At 40.0% G+C, this 22,480-nt stretch overlaps 1 protein-coding gene across 2 annotated transcripts in view; it reads right to left on the bottom strand.

The window, feature by feature from the left end:
• NUDT3 (nudix hydrolase 3) overlaps positions 1-21,366 on the bottom strand; it is a 30,093-nt gene extending 8,727 nt beyond the window's left edge. The window contains exons 1-4 of one of the 2 annotated variants that reach the window (XM_089514697.1): positions 20,981-21,341; positions 6,577-6,687; positions 3,042-3,086; positions 2,726-2,810 (exon numbers count right to left, since the gene is read on the bottom strand). In XM_089514697.1, coding sequence (XP_089370823.1) covers positions 2,726-2,810; positions 3,042-3,086; positions 6,577-6,687; positions 20,981-21,079 — 340 coding nt within the window. In that variant the 5' untranslated portion in view covers positions 21,080-21,341. Of the gene's footprint in view, positions 1-2,725; positions 2,811-3,041; positions 3,087-6,576; positions 6,688-20,980 lie in introns of both variants that reach the window. The other variant, XM_089514698.1, reaches the window with a different exon arrangement.
• Between the last annotated feature and the right edge of the window lie 1,114 nt (positions 21,367-22,480).

The raw sequence follows: 22,480 nt of genomic DNA, 5'->3' as shown, positions 1-22,480 counted from the left end.
CCGTTTTGATGCGAGGAAAAGGCCTTGTTGAGCATTTTATTACTTGGACTAACACAATCTACAAGCTTCAAGAAGCCTGCATTTTGATAAATGGTGATGAGACTTTATCGTTTAATATACAAAAAGGTACACGTCTAGGATGTCCATTATCACCATTGTTATTTATATTGACTATGAAGATTTTGATGGGCGCAATCAGAAAAGAAAAAGCCATAGAAGGGATTAAAATTAAAGAATCACAAGGTAATATCAGTGTGCAATACGCAAATATTGAGATCATGATAAAGGACTGTGTGAGGTACCTCCACTATCTAAAACAAGGTGGGTAAAGAATGGAGATAATGGGGAATTTTTGATGTCCCACCTATGAAACTCATCTCTAAAGATCCTGCACAGAGCCCACCTTGCTGTATTTTAAGCAGCAGGCAAATCATTCCACCAGGTTTTTAAATGTTGTTTCTTTGATCATACCAGATTTTTAAATTCTAGAGTTCAGATTCTTTCAACAAACTACTTCTAATCTTTCAGTTTACTATGCTTTCAACTGAAGAGCGAAGCAGATGGGGCAACTGTCATGGTCCCAAAGGTGGCCATTGCTGCAGTTCTGAGCAGGCCTCAAAAAGGAATGGTAAGAAACTGCTCCTTTTGTGGCTGGGTTTGGGCCACATCAGGCGGCCCCAACGCAGCCTCTGCGTGATCCAGGGGCATGCGTCATGTGCATGCCCCACCCCCAGATCAGCCCGACAGCAGCCCTTTGGGGCCATCTGTATGAGGCCATAGTTTCCTTTCCATTTTACAGTGAATCCCTCTGTTTATAAGATGGAAGGCATTACAGAAATGGAAATAAAATAATACCTAGAGCCCTCTTTCTGTCATTTCATTCATTCCATGCAAATTTAGTGGTGATTTCCTTGTTATTCAATTCCTCTTTACTGCCTCGCCAATCCAAAAGATGCAGTTGTGTTGCATTCTTCTACATCCACTTAACAGTATTTTATGTTGCATTCGTTCCTTCCAACAGATTTTCTATGTCATCATATACATCTGTACAATTTGACATTAATTCCAGTGTTGGCCTTGACTTGAAAAGAAAGACTGAAGGTATAAAACTAAGGTTGCAGGAGTCTAACTTGCAACTGAGCTTAATATGCAAGATTGCTGCACAAGGTTTTCGCTGCTTATGTGGTGTGCAACTAAGCAGGAATCTTACTTTATAAAGTATAATAAAGTTATAATTTCCACACTTTGGGAAACATTAATATATCTGTAAGGATCCTTTCTCTTAAAAGAAAGGAATCTTTTAAAATATTTACAACATGAAGTTCAGAATTCTACAGCTAAATAAAAGAATATGGAAGAAAAGTGAACAAGTATGTGGCAGAATGAGCAACAGCATTCTGTTGCATCTTGGACAGCAAGGAGGAACAGATGCACAGAAACAAATGATGGCCTGCTAAGGCCACCGATAATAAATATATTTCAAATGTGTGGAATTAATTTCTATATTATTTTTCTAGAAACATCAAAGATGCCCAACACAGGTAACTGTGTGTGTTAATTCCACAGTAGTTTTACCCTCCAGTATGAAAAATGACATTCGGATTGAGGATTCCCAATCCAGAAATCTGAAAACCTCCCAAACCTGAAACTTTCTTAGCACTGAAAAGACACTTTGAGGGTTTGATTTTGGAATTATTTTGAATTTGGATTTTGGAATACAAGCAATGTAGTATATGTATCTGTACTGTACTATGCTTCAGCCCCGCAGACCTGGAACTCTCTGCCTGACGAGCTCCGCTCAGCCCCCTCCCTGGAGTCTTTCAGGAAAAATCTAAAGACTCACCTCTTTCATCAAGCTTTCCCCCATGTCCCCTAATTCCATTCTTCTCCCCTTGTGTTGCTGTATTGTATTGGATGTAATTGCTGCTTTGGTTTTTAACTGTTTTTAACTGTGACTGAATGATGGACATTTTTATTGCTGTACTGTATTGTTTAATGTGGGGGGGATTTCTTTTTATTGGATTTTGTAGTTTCGGTATGTTTTTATTACTGTTGTAAACCGCTGTGATCATGGGAATAGCGGTAAACAAATAAAGATTCATTCATTCATTCATTCATTCATTCATTCATATATTTATGAACCTGGAGAGAGATTCATACCAACCACTACACTTAGATTCATGCCATTTCACAGATCCTCGGTCTATCTCAAGCCACATCTCTTTCCAGCCTCACAAAACAATACAGGTACATACTGTATTACACAACTTGCATTCCAATATCTGAAAAAATCCTAACTCCCAAACACTTTTGATTCCAAGTGTTTTGAATAAGGAGTGGTCGACCTGTATATAGTGGTCTTGATATAGTTATTCCCAATTGAAAAACTACAACAAATCTGGAGTATCAACTCACTTTGTCTAATATTTCCATCCAAAAAAATTCTTGAAAGTGTGAAAGTCAGACATTTTATTTTATTTTATTTATGAAAGAAAAAATTCCCCCCCAATTAAGTTTTTCAAGTTACACAAGAGTGTTGAAGATTGTAGTCAAAAGACAAAAGGCTGCTCCACTATTTAAAAACAAAATGAATACAACCTCTCAATCAGGTACTTGTTTTAATTTTTAAAATCACATGTATAAATCTAAATCTCAAGCAGAGAAGAATATTCAGTTGTTATTTTTCTACAGAGAATCAACAGTACAGATGACGTATATGTCTTACCAATATTCACAGAGTCCTCCCAGTCTTCTAATACTTCTGTGACAATGAGTACGTAAACATAAGTTCTGTGTTTCCTGTCTTGGTTCTGAAAAGAGAAAGGGCAACATTAAGGTCCTTCGTGCTTGCAAAAAACAATTATGGTTTATTACTGAGTGACTCATTCTTAAGGCTAGGACCAATGGGACTTACATATGAACAACTTCTGGAAGGTCACAATTTCTTGTCCTTGCTTTTAAAGTATTCAAAATTTAATCCTGTAATATATATATAACACCACAATGATAAAAGTATTTTTCATCTGTTGATTTCTACTTACCTCAAAAATTCCTACTAATCTTCCTAATGTCCCTTTCACTCCAGCCTATGAAAGTTCAGAGAAAGGAAAAAGACATATGAAATTCTTACTCACAGCTCAACTATGTCTTTCAATATAGGGCATGCTACATATGATCTGGGAGATCTATGATCAAATTCACTCAACACCTTTTTCAAAGCCTAAGAACATCTGGGGGAAGTGAGTAAGAACTTGGTTTGGAGTAGCAACATTTTATAAATCCAGCTGCTGTTAGCCCTATCCGCAATAATAAAGGAGATAGGAATCCGACTGTAGTCTCCTTCAGGGTACTAATAGCTTCGGGGGGGGGGAGGACTATCTCATATAGGAAGCAGGGGAAAAGCTTAAATTAGTTCAGTGTCACCGCTCTAAGCATTTGTTGGCTGCTTTTAAGATTTAAACAGAAAGACACTGAGATCCATGTTAAATAATATGACTAATGGGACTGACATGAACTCAACATGTCCGTAAATGAACATGTTAAGAATTTCCACCACTTGATCCCTTATTTTTAAAACAGAAAAGATTTTATAAATCAAGATCAAATAACAGGTAAAACAAACCCAAAAGATCACTGTCACAGTCCAGCATTTAAAACCTTTCAATCGTCTCTTTATGCTCATATTAAATAAGGTGCTTAACTAAGTTATATTGGTAATTTAAAAAAAATCAAATAGACATATACGTGATAATTCACACATAATTCAATCTGTTGAGAAAAGTATCCTCAATAAGCTGTGTTAAAATGAATGCAAACTATGCAAATCATATTAGTGCACCAGTGCAGGTTTCATTCATTTTAGCACAGCTCACCAGTGAATTGCATCTCATAGTTCCTAAGTGTTTCCTTAAAAGAACCTAAATTCCACTAGTGAGAGGGCTGCCACACTTTGCCCCAATGATGGAATATTTTTTTAAATTATGAAACTCTATATGGAATAAAAACAAAGTATCCCAATTAGCCACTGAGGTTTAATTCCAGGAAGTCCCATGGATAACAAAAGCCACGGATGCTCAAGTCCCATTAAATACGATGCCTTAGTAAAATGGTGCCCCTTATAGAAAATAGCAAAATCAAGGTTTGCTATTTAGAATTTATACTTTTTATTGTTATTTTCAAGCCATGGATAAGGAGGGTCTACTGTAAATAAATACTGAACAATTAAAAACAATTAAACTCGAAGAGGACCAGCCCTCCCTTCAGCCACCATCTGGGAGAGAGAGGCAGGCGAGCTCCAACTGCCTTCCTCGAAGAGGACCAGCCCTCCCTTCAGCCACCATCTGGGAGAGAGAGGCAGGCGAGCTCCACCAGCCTGCCTGGAAGAAGCAGAGCCCTCCCTCCGGTCCATCTGCCTTGGTCCAGGCCTCAGAGGGAGAGAAGAATGCTGGACCTGATCCCCTCCCCCCTCACCATTCCCTTCTCCTTTTGTGTCGTGTCTTTTAGATTGTAAGCCTGCGGGCAGGGAACTGTCTGGTTAAAAATAATAATAAATGTAAGCCGCCCTGATAGCCATTAGGGCTGAAGGGCGGGATATAAATACCTAAATAAAATAAAAAAATTAAACATAAACAAGTGTCTCGACTGCTTCAAGGAGTTTTTTAAAGAATATTTTAATGTATTTTTAAATGTTTTCATCTCTGTATTGATTTAATTGGTTTTTTATTTGTTCACCATCTTAGGAAATCTTGTGGGAGATGATACAGAAATACTTTAAATAAATAAGCAAGTAAGTAAAAACTCAATGCAAATCTTATATAGTGAAGTGAAAAGTGAAAAAAGTGACCATAGGATCAGCAGTTTGCCATCTGGCTGAATTTTTCCAAGGGGTTTAAGCCTATTAAAGTTTAGCACACAGGTGGATAATATATGGCCCTTGGCCTACAAGCCCCATTAGCCATCTCTGAAACCTCACCAACACTGTTCGTATCCTAGCAGTTTACTTTCTTTCCTTGCTAGGCTGAGAGAAAAGCTTTATGTAAGATTTCGATGTCATAATTAATATTCTGGGGGAAACAGCTTTCTCTCACATTTACAGCCAACTCTGGTCACACAGAGGAGATTTTAAACCCTGGTTCCTACTACACAGAGAAGGACCTGATCCTAGACTAATACCTTGTCCTATTAAACATGCCAATAGATGGTTTGTTGCTAACCAGGAACGGAAACTTTAAAACTCCACATGTGCGGAATGGAAGTGCTCAAAACAGAGGTTTATGTTAGTTTCTTCATGTACTGTCTTGTATTAGATAAAAAAATAATCCAGTATTCCAGCCACATCCATCGGCTGACTGTCTTCAGTTACTGCTAAGTGATAATGCTTCTATAAACAAATGATAGCTGTTCTCAATATTTTGGCTATCATCCTGCATCGACAAATGTACATGTCTCATACAGCAATAGCATTTACATTTCTGTACTTCTTCATGGTGAACTCAGTACTCTTTAAGCAGTTTACAATCTATAAGCCAATTGCCCCCAACAAGCTGGGTGTTCATTTTGCCAGCCTACGAAAGAATAGAAGGCTGAGTCAACCTGGAGTCCTCTGGGATTGAACTAAAAACAGTGTGGCTGCAGTACCAGCATTTAACCAGTGCACCACTATGGCTCTCTCACACTGCTACATCCGCTGATGCTACTACTATATTCCTAAAACCTACCTTGTAAGCCTGGCAGCCCCCACCACATGGGCATTTCTGGGCTGTAACAGCAGGGGATCAGCAACAATGCATCCAGCTATTATCATTTTGCTGGATGCATTGTAACAGAAACCTGCAGGGACATCTACAGCTTCTGAGGAAATACCTGCAGATTATGTTCTTGCAGCATGTTCCCCCCTCCCCAAGGAAAATAACTCAACACGTTGCTTCTGATTCCCCCCCCACACACACACACACACACTCCCTGCCCTCCAACAGCCCTGAATCTGCTGTGTTGGGGGGTTGTGTGGCTTACAAGGTGGGTTGAGGAGGTTGGTCACTGTGTGATTGGAAGAGAAGGCCAACCTGTGCAATAGCCAAGAAAGTGAATTGTGATGGTGCAAGTTAAACATACACTACTGTAAATCAGTAATAGGATGCAAGTCACTGCTTGCATAATCATAAAACTAAACAAGTTCAAACAAAGGGCTGGATCAGGTGTTACACACACATATCACATTTTTCAGTATGCTAATGTTTCTTGTAGCAAAATCAACAAGGAGATTTGTGGCATCAAACAAATTTATAATGGAAAAGTTTTTTCTGAGTTATACTTCATCTGATCTATGAAACGTTAAGTTGCAAAAAGATTGCAAAAACATTGATTGATTAAAATATTTTTATTCTGCTCTGTATCACAGAAATATCAGGATTAATAAAATCATTATTAATAAAATCAAATGAAAACCATTCTGAACCATTTATACATTAAATACTAGCAATAGTTCAAATAAACAGAAAGAAATTTTAAAATCAGAAAAATTTAAGCTTTTTTCTACAATACAGTGTCACCTAACACCAACAGGTTTTGGAAACTTACCTCCTCACAAACTTCCCGCACAGCAGCCACACTGGGCTCCTCTTCAGGCTCCATACCACCTCCTGGGACAATCCATCTATCCGGATGACGACTGCTGCTCACTAACAATACCTATCCAATAAGTACATAGTATGTGATTATATACACATTAATTATACTGTTTGCACAACTTCAGAATATAAAATTGCTATAGAAAAAGTTGGTAACTAGAAAATAATAAGACATGCCATCCATCAACGACTCCATTATAGCTGCTAATAACGACGGGTTGGCTACATTAATGGTCCCAGAACACTGGTTACTACTAAAACTGGAAGAAAATTTCCAGTTTTCCAACTGGAGGAAAATCAGACAATTCTGGAAAGTGACTCATGTTTGACAAGAATCATTCTATGCAGGAGAAACAAGCCTAGCTGTTAAGTTATTCCACATGATACTAAAGAACTTGAAAATTCTCTCCTTTTTCAGGGGTGACTGAAAATATTATCGAAACTCACACATATTCTTGTATTACTGAGCTATGACTTTTATTACTGACCTATAAAGCTTTACATGGATTAGATCGATTATTTGAGAGACCTTATCTCCCCATACAACCCTGAAAGAGCCCTCAGGGAAAGGCTCTTGGTTCTACCATAATCACAGGCTCGCTTGGTGAGGACACGAGAGAAAGAGCCTTCCCAGTGGCTGCTCCCAGCCTCTGTAACTCCCTTCCACAGAGGTCTAGGCTGGCCCCCTCCCTGCTGACCTTTTGCCAGCAAGTAAAAACATTTTTATTCAGGCAAGTTTTTTAAAGTCATGACAGGTGGCTTTTATACAAGGTGTGAATTTTAGATTATGTTTTAAACTTTTGTGTGTTTTTAATCTTACTGTATATACACATGCATGAGCCTAGAAATTTAGGTTTAAAATTGACCCAAAAAACTGAGTTGACTTACCCCATGGTTCAATGTAAATGCTTTATCTTAGCTCTTATTTAAAAGAAAGAAAAGAAAGAACCATCCCCTGCACCAACCCCCTTCTACTCTCTCATCCATCCAGCCTTAAGAGTGAGCACAAACAGTTATGTCTACTAGAATTTCGTAAGTCCTTTGGCATCCTTTTCCTTTGCTCCTAAGTTTTACCCTCGACTTTATCCATGGGTCATACCAAACTCCATAATTTTGGCCCCAAAACGTGCCCTCGATTTATACATGAGGTCAAGGTATAGTTGAGTATATACAGTACAGTAATTTTATACTGTTTTAACTAGGTTACTTTAATTGTTTTTTTTTTAATTGCTTTTAAAGTGTTTTTATCTTGAGAGCCGCCTTGGGTCCCTTTTTGGGGTGAAAGGTAGCATAAAAATGAAATAAATAAAAAAGAAAGAAAGAAAGGTACAAATATCTCAGTTAACAAAGCCTCTGACAAAGAACATAGTTCTCCACCTTAAAACACACTGAACCATTGACACTGAACTTCTTCCTCTCTAAAAAGAGCCTGGGAGTGTGAACCCTATTCAAGTATGAAGGGGCACTATCACTGGCTACCTTCATACTAGACTAAGCTGAATCTAGGTACCACTGATTCCAACTGGAAGTACAGTATATTCAACTAGATCCACTCCAGTCTGACCAGGGCAGACACTCTAGAGCCATGCAAATGTACACACGTTTGTTTTTTCTACACTTAAAAACAGATCCACATTCATTTCATAAAAAATAAGAAAGGCAAACCTAGGAAAGTAGCATGTCACCATTTCCATGTCTACAACCTACTCAATACAGAGAGTTATTAATTATGGAGGAAACATGGTTTGAAAACAGACTATTACAACACAGACTACTCTAAATCTTCAAAATATATGGATTATACAGAGCTCAAACAGGCTGGGAAAATCCCTAGTACCAACCACTTGAAACTGGCACTGAAAAATCTGAACTGTTTTCAAGCCTAAACTGAAGAAAAAACAATGAACAGTTTTTAAGGAGAAAATACTGTTTTCTATTTATTACTTTGCCAAGTGTGAAGCAGGATCTGCAAGTATTTCTCATATTATTTCTGAGTCACCTTTGGACCTAAAGTGGGCATGAAGAACAACTTCAAACTAAATTAAAAATATAATTCTTAATACAGGCATAACTCAGTTAACAAAGGGCAGTCAGCCGGTGCCCTGGTTTGCTCCACGAGGAAGCTGCAGAGGACAAACCGCACAGCTTCCTTGCAGAGCAAAAAGAATGGCGCCAGTGACCAAGATATTGTATAAATTTGGGGGGAAACCACCCTGGAACAAGACTAAACATCTTCGTGGGAATACTCTCACAGTAGCCTGACTTCTGTGATATTACCATGTGCAGCTAAATTCTATGCATTCATAGAGGAATTCAAGTCTTTATATTCTACATAAAACTAAACCTTCAGTAAGATTCACAGCTGAGACAAATTTCTCTGTTACTGCTATGAAATAACTGATAAGTTCTTTCCTTTTCCCAGACAACCCTGCGAAAAGAGTCTTGAAAACTTTGGTTACTTTGCATTCACTCCTAAATTCAACCATAATTAACAGAAAACACTTCTTCCTGCATTGCTAATATAAAAAGCCCTTTAAAATAGTTCAACCATTTCAAAGTGACAAGATGAAGGCTTGACATCAAATGAGTGGTATTAAAGGAAACAAAAGAACTAACTCTTCACACTGATTTATTCTCAAGCCCAGTACATTTAACAAAGCAAATGAGTAACACTGAAGAATGCTTACTTGTTTTCCTGCAGTTCCGGCTGTACTTTAGAGCTAAATGGGAATGCCACCCTATGTGTGAAAACTACACTGATCTGGGACAACTTACTATTACATGAAGGATTCAAAGCAAGATAAGAAGTTCTCCTACATAAAATCTAGAGGGAGGATCTTGTTTCTAGCCTCAACAGGAGAGTTCATCTTGCTATGTGTACACAGCAAACATGTGTAGCTGCCAGCATACCCCATATACAATCCTCAGGCTCAAAATTTTGTTTATCCCTGTCTAAAAATGTAAGACTATTCAAGTCAAACTGTCTCATCACATTAAAAATCATTTTACAAAGATCTCAAGAGATCTGAGAACTTTGTAAACCACAAGAAGAAGCTGGTTACCTATAATTGGTGTTCTTCAAGTGACCATCTCTAGATTCACACTCATGGGTCTTCACCATTACATATGGGAGGAGAACAGACCAACTGTCCAAACACTCAGTTTTCCAGAAGATTTTGAGGATGATCTACACAGGTATAGACCACCCAAGGAAGTCAAGCACAGAGACCACAAAAAAATTATAAATCCAGAGATTTTAACAAACTCTGAAATATCTTACTTAGTGTAAGTACCTGAGGCAAAATTCACTACAGTACTACAATTGTTACAAGAAACATGCTTGGCGCAGGATATTTCACAGTTGTTTTACTATACATTATGTATTGTTTAGGTATTTTATCTATTGCTTATGTAGCTTGTTTGTGCATTTTATGTATTTGTTTATGTAAATTTGTAAACCCCCTTGATCCTCTGGAAAGACAATATATAAATAAAATTATTATTATTATTATTAGCTTAAATCCAATTGTTAGTTCTAACAACAGAAGACTCATATCAGAAGATCCGGAATTCATTTTGATTCTGAGCTTTTTACGCATCATCAACTGCATTTGCTCTGTGGCCTCTTCTGATTACATAAGCAGCCCAGCTTCCATATCATGGGACAGAAGGAACCCTTCATTTTCCCACAGGAGAGCAGTTCCTGGCAATCAGGTACTGTCCAAAGTGCTCTCCTGATTACACTTGTCCCTCCATATTCGCTAGGGTTAGGGGAACAAGACCCCTGTGAATATGGAAAAACCGCAAATAACAAAAACACTGTTTTTACCTGAGAGGACACCTCTCTAGGAATCTCTAGGTCCTCCAGTGCAACTCTGTGGTCAATGTCCAACATACACTGAGCATAGAATGGCATTGGAGTACCGTAACTACAAATGGTCTTTCAGTGCAACTTTTAGTTAAAGTTGACCAGAGTTGCACTGGAGGACCTGGACAGTCCAAGAGAGAATATATTAATGAAATCCGTGAATAATCAAATCCGCAAATATCAAAGCCACAAATATGGAGGGATGACTGTACATTCTAAGGAAACCTCCTGGTACAAGAAGCCTCCCTAATTTTGTTGGCTAGGAAAAAATGAAAGTCTGCTACAAATCTGTCATTTCATAAGACATGAAAATGTGATATGCTTCAATGTTTGAAGTCCAAGCAATCTGACACCACCCTAAATTCTAAACAATCAAGCCTGGATATAAAAGAAAAAAATCCTCCAATGCCTCTTCAATGGATTATCAAATGGCAGGTAAGAAAGGCGCAAGATTTTTCTGATTTTTTTTCAGAGAAGCCTACTCAGCAATTAAAGGAAAAGAACAATATCCTAAGCACTTATTCAGTAAAGGTCACATGCATGATCTAATCAGTTGGGTATTAAATAGCACTGATTTCACCTGGGCAGAGTTAACTGTATGTTTAACACATCCATTTAACTTAATATTATTTAAATAACAAAGATCATGTCTGAAAGACTTGGGCTAAATCTCAGTGCCTCACTGAACAAAACCTCTGACATAATGTCTCCACATATTCTGGGAAAGAAGGACAGACTTTCAACTTTACATATTAACCTATTAGATTGCTCAACCCACTATGTGAGGACACAACCAGGAATTGGAGCCTAATACTCACTTCACTCTCATGACCTGTCAGCAAAGTGATCAAATAGCAGAGAGAATGAAAGAGGGAGAGGAACCTCTAGAATAACTCAGTAGTAAATGACTTAGGTACAGGAGAAAAGAGGACTAGTAGCTCTGAGGTCGTAACTGAATTTCTGAAATAGGAATGAAAGGCTACCATGCTCTCCAAAAGTAGTAAAAATAATCTGTAGACACTCACCTAATAGTAATCCCTAACAGAATGGAAAGGAATCATGAATCCAATTTATTCAGGAAGCTTCCCATTCAGCATTTTACACACGATCAGCTTCACCACCGCTGTTTCCTTTTCTTTAAATTCATTGCCAAGTTTAGTTGTCTGCTACTATGGAAAGCAGCTGAAGAACTGCCAAGAATATCAGCAAAAGAAAAAAAGCAAGGGCAATGATATGGTGTGCTTATCTTCCTTGAGGTTCAGTAGCAGATGTTTTTATACAGTACACAACACACACACATACAAATACACAAAAAGAGTAAGAAAGGGTGGCAGCAGAGTTGTTTCCTTATTTTTTTAAAGAGCAGTCAGCTTGTAGCATTTGAATAAAGAAATTTTTTTTTGCTATAAAACAAGATGGACCATGGGGTACTCAATATGAACATGTCATTCTTTGGAAAAGCACAAAACCCTCATGCTTTCAAGGGTCTTAATATCTTACAAAAACATTTTAGGCAGGCTACTTATTATGTACCATTTTTCCTTTCCTAAAAAGTACTGAAAGCTAAGAAGTTGAAAATTTTCTCAAGTACCAAGAAGTTTTTTGTTTGTGTCCCTGTCTGAGAAGCATGCACATGCACACACGCACATACATCAAAGGGCAGAGAAGAAAGACAGTGAAGAAAGTGGACAGAAAGAAATTCAATTCATTTGAGATGCACTGTTGTAGAAGACTGCTGGAGATACTGTGGATGGCCAAAAAGACAAACCAATGGATCCTTTAACAAGCCTAAACTCTCCCTGGAAGCCAAAATGACAAAATTGAAGCTATCATATTTTGGCCACATCATGAGAAAGCATGACTCATTATAAAAGATAATACTGTAATGTTAGAGAAGGTAGAAGGTAGCAGAAAAACAGGAAGACCACACACCAGATGGCTAGACTCAATCAGGGAGGTCACAGGCCTGAATCTGCAGGACCTAAGCAAAGCAGTGGAGGATGGCGGAAGGGTCTTGGAGATGTCTATCCACAGGATCGCCATGCTGACTGGAACTGATAGAAAATTCAGTTTTTCTCATTTTAAAGAGATATTTACAGTCCTTCTTTGAGGCTGTTAATATGCTGTAAGTGTCCAACACATATGAGGTCAGCACAGTAAATCTGTAGCCAGCTACTAAATTTTGTAAACCTATTTGAACAAGCAGATTTGATGATCTCCAAAGCCAAACAAATCTTGGTTTGCCATGATATGAGATTATGGTTTGTCCTCAGTGAGTGATTTCCAAAGTTACATCATCATCCCTTTAGTTTTCACTGTTTTCTCTTCAAGAGGACACTATTTGTAGTAAGTGAATGAGTGACAATTGCCATATTAATGATAGCACATAACACAATCTTCCAAAATTACTATCTCATCTAAATAATCATTGAAAAACTAACAGAAAGAATGAAAGCTTCTACTATTACTTTTTAAAAATACTGTTCCTATAAAATAATTAACAAACAGCTATTTGTTTCTAAATCCTGAAAGTGTACTCTATATTTCAAAGAATAATCAAAGGCATGATTCTAAGACTGACAATGACTGCCCATTCTCTTGCATGTTAGATTTTTCCACAAACATTTCTTATCTCATAAAAGAACAGGGAAAGCCCTCATATACACGCAATTTCATCCATGGTTTTTTATTCCTATCTGAATCACTAAGCGACCTACAGAGGTATCTAATGTCTAGTAGGTTTTAAGACTTAAATAAAAAAGAAGAAGAAACAAAGAAGAGTATGAACTGTAAATTCACAAGAAGCAATTTACACAGACTCTTTAATTTAACCAGCTATTGACAATGGAACACACTCCCTTGGAGGGTGGTGGAGTCTCCTTCTTTGGAAGTCTTTATGCAGAGGCTGAATGGCCATCTGCCAGGGATGCTTTGATTCTGTGTTCCTGCATGGCAGGGGGTTGGACTGGATGGCCCTTGTGGTCTCTTCCAATTCTACGATTCTATGATCTAATAAACAGAAAGGCACTTATTTCAAACACTTGCATCAGTCTCTGAAAACTCATTAGACACCATTTCTGTATTTGTAAATTTTGGGTGAGATATTCCTTAAGATACCCAAACAAACTACCTAGCCATAACTAAGAGAGATCATTAAAAAATAATAAAGTACTATGATTCAATCCATTGGATGACACTGGGCAAGTCATACTCTCTCAGCCTCAGAAGAATGCAAAGGCAAATCCCCTTTGGACAAATCTTGCCAAGAAAACCCCATGATAGAGTTATCATAAATTGGAAACAGTTTGGGAGAAAAGCAGAATATAAATCCAATAAATAAATATATACATTTTTATTTTCCATTTTTTTTAAAAAATGATATCACATCACTATTGTGGACAACAAACTAGCAATAGAAGGACACAAACTAATGTGAAGAATTGTGTTAGAACACGATGAAGGTGCTCTCCATCAGCAGGAGGACCATGTCAACCCTGGATATCATAGTTATATTCTCACATATTTCTGCACACATAAATCTACCACCAAAACATGATGCTCCAGGGGAGGAACAGAAGCCATGTTCTGGGCCTTCTACATAAACTACATCAAACTATAAATTTAGGGGTTGTGCAGGCCTGCCATTAAGACCAGCCTGGGGGCAGAGTCAGGGCATGGCATCCACACAATGCATGCCCTGACTCTGCCCCATGCCGGTGTGACGCCGCATGTCGCACCACACAGCATGAAGCATCACGGAACTGGTGCTGCGTCCACATGATGTAGTGCCAAAGGAGCACCGTAAAGCTGCAGCGCCAGCAGCTATGGTGCCCTTTCCAGGGCGCAAAAAGGAGCCGCTTTTTGTGGCTACTTTTTGTGCCCTGGAAAGGCCAGATCGGGGCTGCAATGTGTGGTTGCTGCAGCCCCGATCTGGTGAAGACAGGGGCGGTCTGCACAGCCCTGTACTCTTCAAAGCTGGATGTCTCCAGAGACAAACAATTTGAAATTTTACTCCAACCTCCATCTGAATTAAATAAGTTGTATAAATAGTCAGTAGACAGAGACAAACACAGCAAAAAATAGTCAGTGGACAGAGATAAACAGAAGAAGACGACTATGAATTCTGAGTTTTTAAAGGTTTTTTTTTTCTTTAAATGGGGAGAAAATAACTTTTATATATTCATTAAGTAATATATGGTATATTTCCTTAGAAGGAGCTCAGAATTCTTCTGTCCTGTTACTGCATGACAATACTGACAATAGCGCATGCTCAAAGAATAGTATTTTTAAGTACAGGGAATTGTGAGAATGAGTGAGGGAAAGACTATTAAACATCATGAATCAAGTGCCTAGCATGGTGTTCTGGCAATGATTAAAAAGGAATTGAAGAAAAGAAGCATTCTTCCTGCTTTTATGCACATAGCAGAGTGATTCCAAGATCAGAGGTAGGGGTTAGAAAGCTCCTAAGAATTATTTACTTGTATTTATTTATTAGAGTATTAATACCCCTCTTCAGCCACAAAGGTTCTCAGAGCGGATTACAGATTATTAATTTGACAGTTCCTTGCCCTTAGGCTTTCCAGCTAAAAGACATATCACAAAAAGAAGGGAATGGCAGTGAGGAAGGGGATCAAGCCCAGAGATACTGCTAGTTCTTCTCTCCCTTTGAGGCCAGGGTGGCAGCAGTTAAGATGGAGGGAGGGCCTTCCATCTGCCTCTGGGGCAGAAGAAGAGCAGGTAAATGAATAAATTTTAAAATTTTGGGGCATAATATCCATATGGATATATGGGGAAAAATGTGATCCAAACATAAAAATTTACTTGTGCAGTAATTTAAAAGAAAACCTATATAAAATAATGTATAGATGGTATCCAGCCCTGTTAGATAATGGCTCAGAATGTTTTAAATGGCTCAGAATGTTTCAAATAATATGTTGGTGTTATAAAGATGTTTTCTTTTTTCACAGAATCATAGAGTTGGAAGACACTCCAAGGGCCATCCAGTCCAACCCCCTGCTATGCAGGAAATCATAATCAAAGCACCTCCGACAGATGGCCATCCAATCTCTGCTTAAAGACCTCCAAAGAAGTAGACGCCACCAACTTCCAAGGACGTGTTTCACTGTCAAACAGTTCTTACTGTCAGGAAGTTCCTCATAATGTTAAGGTCGAATCTCTTTTCATAGAATCATAGAGTTGGAAGAGACCACAAGGGCCATCCAGTCCAACCCCCTGCCATGCAGAAACTCACAATCAAAGCATCCCCATTGACAGATGGCCATCCAGCCACTGCTTAAAGACCTCCAAGGAAGGAGACTCCACTGCACTCCAAGGGAGTGTGTTCCACTGTCGAACAGCCCTTACTGTCAGTGAGTTCCTCCTAATGTTGAGGTGGAATCTCTTTTCCTGTAGCTTGCATCCATTGCTCCAGGTCCTAGTCTCTGGAGAAGCAGAAAACAAGCTTGCTCCCTCCTCAATATGACATCTCTTCAAATATTTAAACAAGGCTATAATATCACCTCTTAACATTCTCTTCCTCCAGGCTAAACATCCCCAGCTCCCTAAGTCATTCTTCACAGTGCATGGTTTCTAGGCCCTTCACCATTTTAGTCGCCCTCCTTTGGACATGCTTGTTTCTCAACATCCTTTTTAAATTGTGGTGCCCAGAACTGACACAGTATTCCAGGTGGGGCCTGACCAAAGCAGAATAGAGTGGCACTATTACTTCCCTTAATCTAGACACTATACATTTATTGATGCAGTCTAAAATAGCGTTGGCCTTTTTAGCTGCCACATCACACTATTGACTCATGTTCAGCTTGTGCTCTACCAGGACTCCTAGTAGATCCCTTTCACTGATAGTCTCCTTAAGCCAGGTGTCTCCCCATCCTATAACTATGCATTTCATTTTTTCTATCTAAGTGCAATATCTTACAGTTCTCCCTATTGAAGTTCATTCTGTTAGTTTTGGTCCAACTTTCTAATCCACTGAAAGCATCTATTTTATGTAAACACTTGTGCTTTTATTTAGTCTGTAACCCCGCTTCGATCCACCGGGAGAGGCGGGGAAACATCATTATTATTATTATTATTATTATTATTATTATCTAGATGTAAGCTCCAGCAACTTTAATTCCTATATCACCAAGACAGTTTGCAGGCAGAGAAAGAAACAACAATCTTTGGTCTTTGCTGTTCTGCCAAGCCATTATGAAGATAGCCAGCAAGTGTGATGCAAACTTCAGTCTAGTAGGATAAGGTGACTGTGGGAGTCAGTAAAGATTCATCTGTCATTCTACATCTTGTAATTCCTCAGTCTGAGCTGCTACAGGTTGCTTAAAGACTGGCTTGAGCCTACTGGAATGTCTGTATTGATGCATCCAATATGACAGACATTTACTTGGGAGCTCAAAGTAAATGGTGCAGTGTAACAGCTAAAAACGTGACTACACTGCATTATTTACTTAGGACTCCTGGGAAGTTTTTAATTCTAATCTCAGTTCAGGTATGAAGTCATTATGTAGCCAAAGGTAAGCTGTTCTTTCTTAGCCTCAGCTTCCAAGCTGCACTATGGGGATAACAAAACTTGACCTACTTTAGATGTTTATTGTAAAGATTAACAAGATGCAGTGTTCAGAAGTGTTTTAAATACACTAACTTATTATATAATGTGTCAATGAAACAATATCTCATTAGAATCACATTATCAGCAATATCAATTCCACATTGAGAAATAACTACTTACATTTATATATTTATTCCCTTCGGAGTGTATATATAAAACCAGATAAGATAACCCTAAATCAAAACCACTTTCCTCTCAAACTGCTCTAATGGCATCTTTGGACAAATAATTAGTCCCCCTTACTCCCAGGTTTTTTAAAAAAATAAATCCAAAATCAAATGTCTTTCTGCCATGTCATGTGATGTGCTCAACTAAGCATGGCAGAAATAGACCACAGCCAAATCTCTTACCATACCATGCCACACCAGCTCATGTCAAGCTTCATTGTTTTAAATCTTTCATTTGGCATGCTTTTTTTATTTGGAAGAAGAGGGGTGCTTTCCATCCCCATGTTCAGCATTCTTATTTTCTCAATTACTCTTTTAGAATAAACTGTCCCTACATTGAACTGAGGCATTTATGCAACTCTAGAAACTGAGGTTTGCTCTTGGCAATTTTATTTTTTCTGCTACTTTCAGATAACCTTGTATTCTAAACAGTTGATGTATTTCCCTGATAGCACTTTATCTTTTTTGTTTTAGCAACCACAACAAATAAAATAAATGATAAATTCCCTTTGCTCTTTTAAACCATTGATTCTGATGACTACAGTGGTCCCTCCACATTCGCTGGGGCTGTGGGCGAAAGACTCCTGTGAAAGTGGAAAAACAGCAAATAACAAAACACTATTCTTGTTACCTAAGAGAACACCTCTCTAGGCATCTCCAAGTCCTCCAGTGCAACTGTATGATCAACATTTGCCAGAGGTTGATAATAGAATCATGCCAGAGGACCTACAAATGCCCAGAGAAGTGTTTTCTCTAAGAACCTCTAGATTCTCCAGAACAACTCTATGGTCAACTTCTGACAGAGTTACACTGGAAGATCTTGAGATTCCTAGAGAAAACACACTAATCAAAACCATGAATAATCAAATCCGCAAAGTCAAAGATGCAAATGTGGAGGGACAACTATACTACTTTATTTGTATCACTTCCTTTCAGACTGCAATCCTATACATGCACGCACCCATCCACATTTACTTGGGAACAAAACTCAAATGAACATTGTAGGATTTACTGCAGAGTGACTACACACAGAATGGCATCACACACATCCCATCTGTACAAAATGGAGGTAAGATTTCAAAGCCCTGTTAAGTCATTTCCTCTTCATATCTAAGAGTAGGTTATTGGGCCACCTATCCGTGCCTCCTTTGGGCACTTAACCATAGAATCAAACAGTTGGACCATCTAATCCAATCCCCTTGTGTACAAGAATCCACAGCTAAAGCATTCCTGGCAATTCCAATGTCAAAAAACTTGGCACTTCCAAAAACACCTCATCTTGTATGTGTTGAAGAGTGCAGTAATTTCTGAAACCAACATTCATCCTTTACTTAGACGGTAACTCATCCTAGGCCCAGGACAGTGGTTCCCAAATGGTGAGGCCGGGGGGAGGGGGGCACAAGAGTTGGCCAAGGGGGGTGCGAGAGTTGGGAGACTCTGATCCCTCCTCTTCCTCCTAAACTTTTTATGTGTAAAATTTACACATGCGTCGAAATGAATAAATATTGAATTTACTTAAATAAAACTGTTATAATTTGAATGAAGTTACTTCCTTATTAAACATTAAAATATTAATATATGAATGTGCAGATGAAAATACACACAATAAATAAACAAAATATTTTAATTCATATACTACATCGAGAGGGCGGCTGTGACGTCCGTACACAGATGTAAAGGGAGTTGGTTTCAAGCGTAAAAAGTCAGGTTACCACTGGCCAAGGAGATTAATATGGTGTACAGTGTATACATTGTGTGTATACTGTGTGCCTTCAGGTCATTTCAGACTGGTGGCAAAGCTATCATGGGTTTTTTAAAGCAAGATTTTGTTCAGAGGAAGTTTACCATTTCTTTTCTCTGAGGCTGAGAACAAGTGACTTGCCCAAGATGAGAGCCAGTGTGGCACAGTGCTTTGAGAGTTGGCCTATGACTCTAGAGACCAGAGTTCAATTCCTACTCTGCCATAAAACCCACTGGGTGATCTTGGGCAAGTCACACTCTCTCCACCTCAGGCGAAGGCAATGGCGAACCTCCTCAGAACAAAATCTTGCCAAGAAAATCCCGTGATAGTAGCTTTGCCTTGGGGTCGCCTTAAAATGGAAATGACTTGAAAATACATATAGCTCAGAGAGAGAGAGAGAGAGAGAGAGAGAGAGAGAGAGCACCAGGGCACAGAGCTTTGGATAAAGACCACACTCTCTTCCTCCAAAGGTGTTTTCACCATCTCCAAAAGCAAATGAGAAGAGAGCAGATTAGTGCAGGGCATCATAACTCCCTTCTTGTCTATTTTCAAAGTTTTTAATTTTACTGTACTTTTATTTTAAATTGTAATCCACTTTGAGTCTGCATCTGAACAGCAAAAACAATCTAGTTTCACACTATTTTAACTGCCACAGCTCCATGCTATCGAATTCTGGGAGCTGTAGTTTGTTGTGGCACCAGAGAAGGCTAAATGTCTCACAAAACTGCAGTTCCCAGCATTCCATAGTTAAAAGCAGTGTGAAACCGGATTGTTTCTACAGTGCAGATGCAACCTGAGTCCCAGTTTGGGGGCGGAGGAAGGAGGATATAAATAAATATTGTTGTTGTTGTGTGCCTCCAAATCATTTTTGACTTATGGCAACCCTAAGGTGAACCTATCACAGAGTTTCCTTGGCAGGTTTGCCACTGCCATCCTCTGAGGCCGAGAGAGTGTGACTGGCCCAAGGTCACCCATTGGGTTTACATGGCCAAAGTGGGATATAGGTTCGGTCATATATAACCCTGTAAGAGTTATCCCAAACATTGGCTTATAAATATTTGAAACAAACAAACCTTGTGTTAGGTATGGAGATTTCAATAAGCTTGGAAAACAAATCAATCATCTTGAGAAACAAACAAGCAATTTCTTTTCATGCTGAAGCTGGGAACTGAACCCTAGTCTCCACAGCAGTAGCAGTCCAACAGTCAACCCACTTTCCCACGCTGGCTCCATACAAATACTAATACTAATAATACTAATACTTGGGCCCTTGGTATCCCCTGGGTTTTAGTTCCAGAACCCAGCATTTCATGCTTTCGATGGTAAGTTAAGACTGCCCTGTGATTGCCAGCCTCGGAAAGGACACAAGTGACTGGTTTTAATAGATATGCTGTGGACCCTCCACATTCACTGGGGAGAGGGCACTGGATCCCGTCAAAGGGGGGGAAATGCAAACATTAAAAAACACTTTCTTTTTACCAGAGAGGTAATCTCCAGGTCCTCCTAGGCAACTCTAGCCAATGATAGCCCTCTTTAAATACTTGAAGGGATGTCATATTGAGGAGGGAGCAAGCTTGTTTTCTGCTGCTCCAGAGACTAGGACAATGAAGCAATGGATCCAAGCTGCAGGAAAAGAGATTCCACCTCAACATTAGGAGGAACCTCCTGAGAGTAAGGGCTGTCCGAGGGAGGAAGAGTGATGGAGTCTCCCTCCTTGGAGGCCTTTAAACAGAGGCTGGGCGGCCATCTGCCCCTGGGGATGCTTTGACGGAGAGTTCCTGCATGGCAGAAGGGGGTTCTGTGACTCTATGATGCTCATAGGGCTTTATGGCTTCCTTTCTAGGGTCTCCTCCTCCTCCTCCTCCTCTCCATGCTTCTCCTCAGCCCCCTTCCTTCCTTCCTTCCTTCCTTCCTTCCTTCCTTCCTTCCTTCCATCATGGCAGCCCTACCCACCTCCTCCTCGGCCTCGTTGCGGAAGCAGAGGCAAGCCGCCCTCTTCTTGTAGCCGTCGCCGTCGTAGGTGCGCGTCTGGTTGGACTTGAGCTTCATCATCCTCCGTCCGGGGCAGGGGCGGCGGGGAGGCCCACCAAGGAAGGCTCGCCGCCGGGGAAGGAAAGGACCGAAGGGAGACCCTCTCTGCCTCCGTTCCCTTCTCACAGGGACGCGCTCCGGCCCTCTCTCGCCCGCCGCCGCCTGGCTGCCTCCCTCCGCTCGCCCCTCGCCGACGACGACGCCTTAGACAGCGATCTGGCCGCCAACGACGACGATAGCGACGCCATCTTGGGGCGCGCTACGCCAACGGCGTAGGAACCGCGCGGGCGGAGAATGGCGCCGGCTTAACCCTCCTTCGCCCAGCGGCGTTTGAGAATAGCTCGCCTTGTTACCCTTTTCCGCCGTCTCCGTACCGCTACGCTACTCGCGTAGGCCAGAACCGCACTGAACCAGCTGCCCCTTTTTTTAGCGTAACGTTGTGGTTGGGCTTTTTTTTTTGCGCAACTAGCGTATCGTGAAAGGAAACAATGCCTAGATGGAGAAAAAGGGGGAGGCCTCTCAGGAGAAAAGAGGAGGGCCTCAGGAATAAGGCTGGGATTGAATAAGCGTTCTCCCTGTGGGGCCCTGACTGAAGCAAAAAGCCCCTTCCAATCCTCACGTTACGCAAAGCACCGTGGACAATAAAAGACCTCGCCCACACACGCCTCAGAGACTGCATTTAGTGACATTTTTAGTGTTTTTGGCCATTCTAGGAAGCGTCTTTGTCACTGTGTGGAGTTTCTTCACGCTAATTAGGCTACTATGCAAAAGGATTTGAGGCTAAAGTCCAAAACACACACTGCATAAATAATCCGGTTTGAGAGCGCTTTAACTTCCTTGGCTCAATGCTAGGGAGTCCTGGGAATTCTGGTTTATTGAGGCAGCAGAGCTTTTCTAAATGCCTCACAAAACTACACTTCCCAGGATTCCCTAGCATTGAGCCAGGACAGTTAAAGCCTTCTCAAACTGGATTGTCTCTGCAGTGTGTTTTGTACCTAAGTCTGCTTCCACACTGCATTAATAATCCAGTCTGATGCCGCTTTAACTGCCCTGGCTCAATATTTGGAAATCCTGAGAACTGTAGTTTTGTGAGACATTTATCCTTCCCTGTCAGAGACCTCTGGTGCTTGCCACAAATAAACTACAATTCCCAGGATCCCCTAGCACTGAGCCAGGGCAGTTAAAGCGGTCTTGAACGGGGTTATTTCTGCAGTTGTTGTGGCCCTCTGGCTGCTTCCACATTGCAGGAATAATCTGGTTTGATACCACATTAACTGCCACGGCTCAGTGCTATGGAGTTCTGGGAATTGTAGTTTATTGTGGCACCAGAGCTGACAGGGCTAAATGTCTCACAAAACTACAGTTCCCAGAATTCCCAAGCATTGAGCCTGGCCAAGTCAAGGATACTGCCTTAAACCAAAT

This window comes from Sceloporus occidentalis, unplaced genomic scaffold, assembly GCF_023333645.1.
Source record: "Sceloporus occidentalis isolate IW3139 unplaced genomic scaffold, rSceOcc1.0.p SCAF_3, whole genome shotgun sequence".
NCBI classification, from domain to species: Eukaryota; Metazoa; Chordata; class Lepidosauria; order Squamata; family Phrynosomatidae; genus Sceloporus; species Sceloporus occidentalis.
This window is presented reverse-complemented; position numbering and strand designations above follow the sequence as displayed.